The sequence below is a fragment of the Portunus trituberculatus genome, chromosome 24 (genome assembly GCF_017591435.1).
Source record: "Portunus trituberculatus isolate SZX2019 chromosome 24, ASM1759143v1, whole genome shotgun sequence".
In the NCBI taxonomy this organism is placed as follows: Eukaryota; Metazoa; Arthropoda; class Malacostraca; order Decapoda; family Portunidae; genus Portunus; species Portunus trituberculatus.
The window spans coordinates 554,644-567,143 of record NC_059278.1 but is presented as its reverse complement, the minus strand read 5'-3'; the positions used below and the strand labels follow the sequence as shown (position 1 = coordinate 567,143).

The 12,500-nt window shown below is 43.3% G+C and overlaps 1 protein-coding gene across 4 annotated transcripts in view; it reads right to left on the bottom strand.

The window, feature by feature from the left end:
- Positions 1-12,500, bottom strand: part of LOC123508055 — a 210,600-nt gene that overhangs the window by 29,740 nt on the left and 168,360 nt on the right. For all 4 annotated transcript variants that reach the window (XM_045261455.1, XM_045261454.1, XM_045261453.1 and 1 more), the window contains exon 8: positions 3,192-3,419. In XM_045261455.1, the coding sequence (XP_045117390.1) occupies positions 3,192-3,419 (228 nt within the window). The remainder of the gene's footprint in view (positions 1-3,191; positions 3,420-12,500) is intronic.

Here is a 12,500-nt window from a genome sequence, read left to right as displayed (position 1 = left end):
GCCACACACCAGTGCACGTCACCTTTCATGGAGAGAACAGAGCGAAGCAAGGTAACGTCCGGAAAGACAGTAGGAAAAAAAGTCCAGTGAATCCAGTAAGCTGTGTTAAAGTGAGTCATTGACTTGTAAGATAGAGTTAACACAAGCTGTTGTGCTCCTATTACACGCATGCAGGGCTTATGCGTGCTAGTTGATGGGATTTCCAGCGTGACTGTGCAAGGCGCGGCGGCGGAAACTCAGGAAATACGAGTAATGTACCGTTTTCGCGCCAAGCTGGATGCGGTGAGGACGTGCGTGAGTGGCGGGACCGTGAAGGTTCTCGCCAGTCATGGGGGGCGTGTGCCACTTACTGAGGGAGAAGAAGACGGCGATAGCAATGATGCCGGAGCTCAGGTTGGCGCCGAAGGGCTGGACCACAGCAGCCACTAATGCCGCCCCTGCTGCTGCCGCCAGCAACAGCAGTATTGGCGCCAAAGAGTCACCGTGTCGCCCTGGAGTGTTGCCTGGGTCATCTTCCTCCTTCTCGGCCATGGGCATTGCGCCGCTCTTCTCTTCATCACCGGCGGAATTCTCTTCACAATCAGCTTGACTTAACGACTCGTGCAATTTCACCACACCTTCTGATGAATCTTGGGAGTCACAAGAGAACGAGTCACACACTTCCCCGCCCTCATGGCTCACTCCATCTCGGTGGTTGAAGGCGCGGATCGAGTCCATGACCCTCGGCTGGCGGAGGATGATGCTGGCCTCCTGCCGGTAAATCCTGAGGCTGCACTGCACATCTGACTCTTCTGCGGCTCTCACCTGCTCTACGCTGCACGCGAACACCACAGGGAAGGCTTCGGTGCACGCAATAGCTGCAGTGCAGTCCTCGTGTACTTGATCCAATTCACTATTTTCGGTCGACTCATTATCTTCGACCATTCCCTTGTGTTGCTGTACCTCGCGACCCCAACTTGAATCTTCCTTAAGAGTATCGGGGGCAGCGGCCATGACCTCCGCCTCACTGCAGTCACTATTCACCGAGGGGCTTGTGCTTCTTGACTCACAAGAACCACTGGCCAAAATCACCATGTCAGAAAATGAATCCTCTTCATTCTCAACGTCAAGCTCTTGGGATTCCGCTGGACACGTCTTGGGTCGGCTGGCGGGAGGCAAGTATGGCTGGGAGGCGAGAACGGAGGCGGTAGAAGTGGCCATCGCTAAACCAAAAGCACACCAAGCGACGAGGTGTCCTTTAGAGTTTTAGTATGGAGACAGAGGAATCTTCCGTCACACAAACGACGCTTGGTGGAGACGTCCTTGAGGTGGAGGAGGTGCTAGCTGGATCGGAGCCGCGCGAGAAGTAAAGCAGAGCAGGTGCATCAGCAGCGGTGGGAGGCAGGAGGCGGCCAGGCGGGAGGGAATGAGGGAGGGAGCCGCCCATCGCAATCTCTCGGGTGTGGTGTTTGCACGACCGTTGCGAGGCAGCGGCGGCGACGGCGGCGACACGCTGTAGCGATCCCAAGTGAAATTATGATGCTTTTTTCCTCGTTATCTATGTGTTTGTTTCCACGTACACTGTTTCTCTCTCCTTTCCAAATTCTTCAGCTTTCGCCTCGTCCCTAACCAGCGTGAAAGCCATTCTCGCCTCTCGCCTATATCTATCTTTAACAAACACACACACACACACACACACACACAATGAACCAGTCGGGTATGTCATTCACAAAGTCCACCGAACCTTGCACTAATTAGTTTCTTTTCGACAAGTGACTAAAAAAAGGGAGAGAGAAAAAAAAAATTCCACAAAAGCCACAAAGCGAGGAATAATTGAAATTTCCGAGACAATAGCACTGACTGAAAATGTATTGGATGTCTCACACTAAAGACATCACGATGCTCTTAATTCTTGTTCTCTGTTCTCTGTCTGTTTGTCTGTCTGTCTTTGGTCTATTTCTTTCTTTTTTTCCCTCTTTTTTCTATCTTTTTTCGTGCACGACTTGAACATTATCACAAGCTGAGATTGCAACCAGAGAAAATTTGTCAGGAGGAGGAGGAGGAGGAGGAGGAGGAGGAGGAGGAGGAAGAAGAAGTGTCACCCTTGTTAACAGAGCAGAAAGTCTCTCTGTGGTTCATTACTCATATTTTATGACACGCATTCTTCAGCGTCTGACGATTTGTGTGTGTGTGTGTGTGTGTGTGTGTGTGTGTGTGTGTGTGTGTGTGTGTGTGTGTGTGTGTGTGTGTGTGTGTGTGTGTGTGTGTTTTGGTTAAATGATGGTTGTATTATTATTATTATTATTATTATTATTATTATTATTATTATTATTATTATTATTATTATTATTATTATTATTATTATTAGTAGTAGTAGTAGTAGTAGTAGTAGTAGTAGTAGCAGCAGCAGCAGCAGCAAGGTGGTGGTGGTGGTGGTGGTGGTGGTGGTGGTGGTGGTGGTGGTGGTGGTGGTGGTGGTGGTGGTGGTGGTGGTGGTGGTGGGTGCAGTGGCGGCGGCAGCAGCAGCGCAGCGGCAGCGGCGGCGGCGGCAGCGGCGGTGGTGGTGGTGGTGGTGGTGGTGGTGGTGGTGTGGTGGTGGTGGTGGTGGTGGTGGTGGTGCAGCAGTGGCAGTGCAGTGGTGCAGCAGCAGCAGCTAGCAGTGGTGTGAGGCAGCAGCAGCAGCAGCAGCAGTGGTGGTGGTAGTGCAGAGGGTGGTAAGCAGTGAGTGAAAGAAATAGAAGTAGTAGAAGTAGTATTAGTATTTGTATTAGTATTAATATTAGTATTAGTATTAGTAGTAGTAGTAGTAGTAGTAGTAGTAGTAGTAGTAGTAGTACTAGCAGTAGTAGTGTCTTTCGAACTGTTTACGAGGTACAATCGCAGCAAATATAAATATATTGAAGTTACCCTTACGTCCCAGTACACATTTTCTTAAGTCTCTCATCGTATTCTCTCCAATAGACAAGAAAAGAAAGAGAAAACATATCTAGCGAGATGTTTCAAGGTACACTAAACCAAATCCACCAGCACGCATCGTGACATGACGCTTGCATCTGAATATCGGTCCTATGAATGTTAACAATAGAGAAATAAAGGGAAAATGTATATGATGGTAAAAAAATGTTAATAGAGAAGGAAAAATGGAAAAGAGTCAGAGGATATAATGAAGAATGAGGAGTTAGGACGAAGTGAGAAACAATATTAACACTCACCCTCGCTGTGTATGCCGGAGCTTGCACAGTCCTCCTCAACACAGTGCTCAGACCCGCCCGAGGACTGCGTGTCGCCCTCCGCCGAGCCGATGCCCTCAGAACCGTCAAGAGACCGTCGCTCACACTTGAGTTCGAAGGTGATGTCCACGTCTCTTCTCAGCTCGTCCTCAGATACATGTGAGCTGCAGTACTCCTCCTCCGGCTCCTCCAGGATGACCTCGAGGCCTGCTGAGGGTGAGGGAACAGAGAACAAGAGGTTAGAAGTGTCTGACGGGTATATTCAGAAACGCTTTGCTCTCTCACTACGACAATTTTTCAAGTCCCCACAGACGACTAGCCTGGTTTTCAATTAGAAATCTTGCTAACCAGAACCATGAAAATATCCTTAATCAGTATTAAGACGCTTTTTTACCTTGAGTTTTGGGTACGATTAGACGATTTTATTTACATTATGAACTGTCTATGGAGATCAGAAGATTAATGGCCAGAATCTTCACTATTTTAATCCACACATAAGTTTCTGGAGCTGTATAAAATCGCCAAATAGGAAGCAGAATGAATGTGAAAGCGCGTCATGGTACTGAAGGGCTTAAGAACATGAGTATCTTGAAGTAGAGCCTTTGGAAATAGTCGTCGGAGAGAGCAAAGCGTTGAATGAAAGGCATATAGAACTAGTATTTTTTTTTTTTTTTTTACTGACGAATATGTTGGCAAAGAATACAAGTGTGTGGTGTGTAGAGTCCTTGTTATTCATCTTGTAATTCACTGAAATATTTTGTCCTTTATTTATGTTTTCATTTATAAATTCACGTAGTGGCATCAACAGCATAACCACACACAAGACCACCATAACATCACTGCAGCCTAAACACTGCCATCACCACCACACACACAACACCACCACTACAACACCACTATACACTCTGATCACTGCCATCACCACCACACACACAACACCACGACTACAACACAACTATACACCCTGATCACTGCCATCACCACCACACACACAACACCACCATTACACCACCACTACAACACCACTATACACTCTGATCACTGCCATCACCACTACATACACATCACCACCACTACAACACCACTATACACCTTGATCACTGTCATCATCACCACACATCTTGATCACTGCCATCATCACCACACACACAACACCACCACTACAACATCACTATACACCCTGATCACTGGCATCACCACCACACACACAACACCACCACTACAACATCACTATACACCCTGATCACTGCCATCACCTTCACACACACAACACCACCACTACAACACCACTATACTCCCTGATCACTGACATCACCACCACAAACACAACACTACCACTACAACACCATGACACACAAAACACCACCTATACAACACCACTATACGCCCTGATCACTTCCATCACTACGACAAACACAACACCACAACACCAACGCCACTGCTGCACATACAAATCACACACTCAACACCACCACTACCACCACCACCACCACCACTGCCACCACCACGAACACAACAGAAAACACACCACTTTCAGACAACAACACCTCTATAGGCGGACTGACTGACGAAGGCCTGCGGGAGGAAAGTGGACGGGGGCTTAGAGACTGAAAACAAGGCCGGCCGCCCCCCTTCCTCCCCCACCTAGCCCCGCCCCGCCCCGCCCCGCCCCTCCTCTGCTTGCAAGACAAACCATTACAGTAATCACCATCATCTTCACCATCACCATCACCATCATCATCATCATAAGTCACGATAATAATAGTTTATTTACCGAAAATTGTATTGGAGAGAGAGAGAGAGAGAGAGAGAGAGAGAGAGAGAGAGAGAGAGAGAGAGAGAGAGAGAATGGTTGCGGTTACTCTGCAGGTGACGCATGTGAGGTAATATTGGTAATGATGTATCCGTGTGTGTGTGTGTGTGTGTGTGTGTGTGAGAGAGAGAGAGAGAGAGAGAGAGAGAGAGAGAGAGAGAGAGAGAGAGAGAGAGAGAGAGAGAGAGAGAGAGAGAGAGAGAGAGAGAGAGAGAGAGAGAGAGAGAGAGGACATGATCAGGTTACATTTCTCCCACATAGCACACACACACACACACACACACACTCGGCCTCCACCTGCCCTTGACGCCCTGCTGTACCTCCCACACGCGGTTTGGACACCGAAAAAGGCGAAGCTACAGCACTGGCACCTGCAGTTTGCCTCTACAGGTGTTCCGCCAATCTAACTCACCTGGCTAATCTAGGAAGCGATGCCTAGTACAGAAAAAACTACTTCAACTACTATTACTATTACTATGTATACTACTACTACTACTACTACTACTACTACTACTACTACTATTACTACTGCTGCTGATGATACTTCTGTTACTATTACAACAACAACAACTACTATTACTACTACTACTACTACTACTACTACTACTACTACTACTACTACTACTACTACTACTACTACTACTATCATGATCAGATACGGAGAGTCTGGAAGTATGCGCAAATTTACCAAAGCGCATTAGTAAGAAATGACAATATTGGAGTGAAATAATGCCATATCAAGCTTGTGATAAACTAATGATTCACTGTTGTTATTTACACTGTTATCAGACCGCATCGATGACTAATGAAGAAAACGTTGAATCAAAGAAAACAAGAATACACGCTAACAGTTACGTGAAATTAAGCGTGAACTAAAATAAAAAAAAAAAAAAATATGGAGAATTGAGGAATTTCAGCCACTGGTTCATAAATCAAGACAATGCACAAACAAGCGCCATGTAGGTCGTGGGAATGCAAGGAGAGGGACACGCCCGGCAGACAAACACGCTGCTTCTAATTCAAACAAGTGACTGGCGATATCTATAAGTTTTGAGTCAATGAAGCGAGTCACCGGCAGCACTTTCACATCATACGAGTCAGTGAGAAGGCGAGTGCCGTGAAAATAGTGAGATCAATAAGAAAGATTGTAAAGAGTGGAGAAAATTTGCGGTAAAGAATTGTTTTTTATATCTAATATTCATTTATGTGCAAGACCTCGATTTCTATTTATTTTGTATTTTATTTATACCATGTGGGATTTTCAAGGGAATTTATGGACTAAAGGGGATACTTTTTAAGGTACCTCCTATCTCGAAGCCCACCCGCTAGGAAACCGTTGCCCTGAGTGAGGAAGCCCTACCTACATTCGGACCGTGGACAGGATTCGAACCCGTGAGCTTGGAAACCCCTCGGACCCCAAAGCACGCATGGTTCCACTGTACCACGGCGGCTTCGTGTCAAGGAAAACGGCCAAGAGGAAAGAAAATTGATAAAAAAAGTAGAGGCTGATCATTACGCTGTTCACTGGAGAAGACATCTTGCCACGTGAACAAATGGTGCAAAAGTTTGTTAATAATGGAGAACACTAAAGGATGAAATTGAGTCAAGTTGAAGTACAATATTACTGAGGTGGTTGGTAACAGAGATAGAGTGAAAATATGTTATCAATTGTACTCTTATTTGTGGAGGGAAAATAAATGAAGTAATATTGTGCTATCGCTACTAGTTATTGTCAGTAGAAAAAATATGGTGACGACGATGGTGGTGATGGTGATGGTGATGATGATGATGATGATGATGATGATGATGATGATGATGATGATGATGATGAGGATGAGGATGAGGATGATGATAATAATAATAATAATAATAATAATAATAATAATAATAATAATAATGATGATAAGAAGAACAGAACAGTAATTTGTCATTTTGCAGCGACGAATTGAACACCTTATGTATACAAATATTATTTAACAAGAAAATGAAGAAAATTGGCTTGAGTATTTAGAACCAGAAGCCACAGAAATCATGCAACACTGTCCAATACCTCGGAAACAAAACAATAAAAAACCTGATTTATAAGAATTACATGCAGCTAATGAGTTTTTAATATTTTAATGAGCAGTAAGAAACGGAAATAATCAACAATACATAAAGACTACTTAATACACACACACACACACACACACACACACACACACACACACACACACACACACACACAGGCAGAGAGACAACACACACACACACACACACACACACACACACACACACACACAGGCAGACAGACAAACACACACTCACACACACACTACAATTTTCTGTTTCAAGCTGAAGTCCGTCTAATGCCACAGTAACACCTTGCATAACACACACACACACACACACACACACACACACACACACACAAAAGAAAATAAAAATAACACGAAAGAAAAAAATAAACAAAAAATAAAATCCGGATATATCACATTCCTTAATTTCACATAAAAAAAAAAAAAAAAAACAGGAAAAAAAAATGTTCCTTTCTTTTGACTTCTTTTTCGTAACACTTTCCATTAATGTTTGGAGTTGGTGGCGATGAAAACAGCGTCTTTCGTCACCGCTCACTCGCTGCTCACATTGTCTGGTCCGCCACGCTGATTTGACCGGAAGAGAACAATCAGAACTAAGTGAATCGCCAATTTTACCTCGGTGTTCACTGCATTACTACTTTTTGGGCGGAACAATTAACGTGTATGTAGGTGATTGCCCTCTGCTCTCTCTCTCTCTCTCTCTCTCTCTCTCTCTGTGTGTGTGTGTGTGTGTGTGTGTGTGTGTGTGTGTGTGTGTGTGTGTGTGTGTGTGTGTGTGTGTCTGGGATGAAATATGAGAAAAAATCATCTAAATCGGTGACTAGAAAAGATGATTGACACGAGAAACTTTGTTAAAAGTCTCTCTCTCTCTCTCTCTCTCTCTCTCTCTCTCTCTCTCTCTCTCAATGCACCTGCTAGTCTGCCACTCTCAAGGCCAGCTGTGTACGTAAATAATGTGGGTGTGTGTGTAGGTATGTGCATCTAGGCGTTTTGTGTGTGTGTGTGTGTGTGTGTGTGTGTGTGTGTGTGTGTGTGTGTGTGTGTGTGTGTGTGTGTGTGCGCGCGTTTATGCCGTAATCTTCTCTGGTATGGCGATGCGGAAGTTATTTGTTCCTGTTACGAACCTTTTTTTTATGATCATGAGTAGAAAAGAAGAAAAACCGTAGAAACACACACACACACACACACACACACACACACACACACACACACACACACACACACACACACACACACACACACTTGAGAGTCTTCATGGATTTGCTATATGCCAAACATGTGTTTTTGTAGCGGTGGTGGTGGTGGTGGTGGTGGTGGTAAAGGTGAATGTTCTGCGCATTACATAACCATCACAGTTAACACCACCATCACCAGTTCACCTTCAGTCATTAGTTTATTCATTACTGTTATCATCATCACCATCATCATCACCATTATCATCATTACTGTCATCACCTTCACCACAATAATACATCCATTGCTGTTATTCTTATCGTCATCATCACGGACATTTTTTCACCACTGTCACCATCATCACTATCACCACTGCAGTACTTTTCATTAGGATCACTATCACCTTACTCAACACCATCAGCATCACCATCGTCTTTATAAACCTCACCATTAACAGTTTCCATCACTCAAAAACACAAAATCATCACTATCACCACTTTTCATCACCACCATCATCATCATTACTACCACAATCACTAAAATTAATCACCAACATCACCACTACCACTACTAAAATTGAATTAGGAAATGAGACTTAACATTCACCACCACTACCACCACCACCACCACCACCACCAAGACTCACCTTCTTCAGGGCCTGCAGCAGATCAAAGAAAACGAAGACCACTACTAAATCACAAGCCGCCAGATTCGATACTCGGGAGGCAGAGAGTGAGAGTGAGACAGAGAGAGGCAGTGTGTGAGAGAGACAGAGCAAGGCACGCAACTTAAACCAACGGGTATAATAATGGTACTGATGACCAACACGAGAACAGACGCAATCCAAGGTGACTGAAAGAGAGGGAGCGAGAGAGGAGAGAAGGAGATGGAGGGAGGGGGCAGTATGTGGAATGGGGAGGAGGGAGGGGAGGTTGAGGCCACTACTACCATCACTTCAAACACACATCCTGGAGTTGAATAAGCTTTGCAAACTCGTCACACATGTTCAGTATCTCTCTTAGGTCTTTGCTTCAGCCCGTGAGGTTCAGTGTAGTTGTGTCCCAGATAAGACCGAGGCCAGTGTGTGTGTGTGTGTGTGTGTGTGTGTGTGTGTGTGTGTGTGTGTGTGTGTGTGTGTGTGTGTGTGTGTGTGTGTGTTTGTGTGTGTGTGAAATGTCATAAGCGTTTCCCAACCAGGCTGATCTGATCCGAAGGGGATAAAGAGAGGTGAGGTATGTGTGCGTTCGTGCATTCGCTTTCTCTCTCTCTCTCTCTCTCTCTCTCTCTCTCTGAATAGCGCCGAAGTCATGCCAGATAATTCGATTCCTTTCTTTCAGACTTGTTTAAGATTTCACGCACGATTTTATGAAGAGTATTTTTTTGATGTTGTTGTGAGCGGGACAGCGACGAATGGGTGGAGACTGTGAAACTTAAATGTCAGTGAAACAATTAGTTCATTATCAGCACTATCATCACCCATCATTATCTTATTATCGGTAGTAGTAGTAGTAGTAGTAGTAGTAGTAGTAGTAGTAGTAGTAGTAAAACAAAAGCAATAATAAACACAACAGCAGCAACACACACACACACACACACACACACACACACACACACACACACACACACACACACACACACACACTCAAAAGACGCCCTCCCACGCAACAGCAGCAGCAGCAATTTATAGTCTAGTCTACCCGTCTGTCTGTCTGCCTGCCTGTCTGTCTCCTTCCCTTCCAAACAACAATCATAACGGAGCTTCCTGACGGTGAAATGGAAGAGGACTTTTTAGCACTGTCATTGCCTGAGCAGGGTTGCCGGTGGTGCCTTCTGGTGGTACAACCCGCTACCCACCGCCGCAGGACTCGCCCTCCACGCCCCCGCTCCCGCCGCCGCCCCCGCTGAAGCTGACGAGGCCGCGACCATACAGACTACAGGAAAAGCTGAAAAAAGTTCCGTGTGTATCTCAAGGCAAGAGAGAGAGAGAGAGAGAGAGAGAGAGAGAGAGAGAGAGAGAGAGAGAGAGAGAGAGAGAGAGAGAGAGAGAGAGAGAGAGAGAGAATGATTAAAAGTTGTGTACATATAACCAGTATTTTCTTTTCCTTTTCCTTTTACGTTCGGTTACTTTTCCTTCAGTGATTCTTCCATTTTTTTTTTTTTTCCTTCCTATCGGTACTGAGCTGATACCGTGGAAAGTCGTGCGGGAGTAGTAATTATTTTGATATCTTTTTCCTGTTTCCTTTTACGTACGTTTCCCTGCGAGGTGTGCAATATATATTTGGCTGTGTTTACCTTGCACGGCTCCCACTTCCTTTAATTGATACTTTATATAAAATTATCCACTTATCTCTCTCTCTCTCTCTCTCTCTCTCTCTCTCTCTCTCTCTCTCTCTCAATGCTCAACTCGTCACGACTTTACTCTAATTCAATCTACATCCATTTCCCTTCCTTGATTTTCTTTGTTGGCAGGAATGAGAGCAGCGTCGAGATTGAGAGGCTGAAAAAAAGCAACACGTTCTGCCACATACATGGTAAGATCTGACACCTGAACGCAAACTTTAAACCTCATAGGAAAGAATCTCGTTTTTTGTTACCGTTCCTGAGTCCTGCATCACGATAGCCAATACCAAAGAGGGGATACTCGGGTAAACAACACATTATCGTACCTATAGGCTGTGAAAGTCCACCGGGATGCAAATGTTGAGACCACAGGTGTTCAGTACAGATGTTTCAGTGAACAGCACACATCTGTTCACATTCTCACATTTGTGTATTATTGCATTTATTTTTTTTTTTTTCACGGGAATTTATGGGCTAAAGAGGGTACGTTTTGGGGACCCCTCGGATCCCAAAGCACACATGGTTCCACTGTACCACTGCGGCTTTGAAGAGTTTTTTTTTTTTTCTTTTTTCTACGTGAGCCTCTACCTGTTGGATGACGACCTAACTCCTTCAGTACTGGGACGCATGTTTTACCTTGAGGTTTGTGTACGATTCAACCATTTCATTGACACTAGAAAATCACCAAATAGTAATCAGAATGAAAATGGGAACGAGTGGGTTAATGAGCTTATTACTGTAGATTCAGGACTATTTAATCCTTTAAGTCTTCACTGTGACACAAAAAAAAGCTAATAATTAATGCATTCTTTTAGTCTGAAGTTACAAATCAATACTTATCTGAACATTAACTTTAAAACACCAAAATAACCCTGTAGTGAAATATATCTTTCAGATATATATATATATATATATATATATATATATATATATATATATATATATATATATATATATAATAGGCTCCACTTATTAAGATACTGTATGTATATATATATATATATATATATATATATATATATATATATATATATATATATATATATATATATATATATATATATATATATATATAGATATATATATATATATATATATATATATATATATATATATATATATATATATATATATATATATATATATATATATATATATATATATATATATATATATATATATATATATATATATATATATATATATATATATATATATATATATGATACTTTTTCTGCACCCTATAGTCTTGAGTCATCCATCTGAGCGCAAACTATACACGCCACAAGACTTGATTCAACAGTATGATCAAATTCACACACAGGTTCTTATCTTTTGAACATTTCGGCATCTTATTTCGTCTATTTTTTTAACAGGCTTTGGAGAGACTTACTGGCAGCTTCTAAGAGTGACATTTCATGATTCCAATGCTGGCTTAACAAGGATTCTGCACCGTGAAGGGAGGAAATATTCATGAGAACACAAAAGATCATATTTGTGTCCTTTGAAAATAGTTATGAGTACACGGATCATAAACTCAGCAAGACGTTTTTCTACACGTTACGATTATTCACATGCGTCCAACCGTGCCCCCCACAAAATGACTTCTACGAATCTACAGCATAGTAAAACCTGGATATAAACACCCGAGTGCCATCACCTGGACATGAGCTACGATAACTAGTCAGTGCACAAAATTTAAGCCCTCACAACCAGACTCTCACGGCATAATAAAACCTCCACATGAACTAACCAATACCTTCTCCTAGACACAAGCTACGGCTGACCATCGGAACACAAACTTCAATCCCTGCAAAGAGACAACACAATAAAATCTACATAAAAACACTCTAACCACCACCACCACCACTATCACGACTTCCAGGC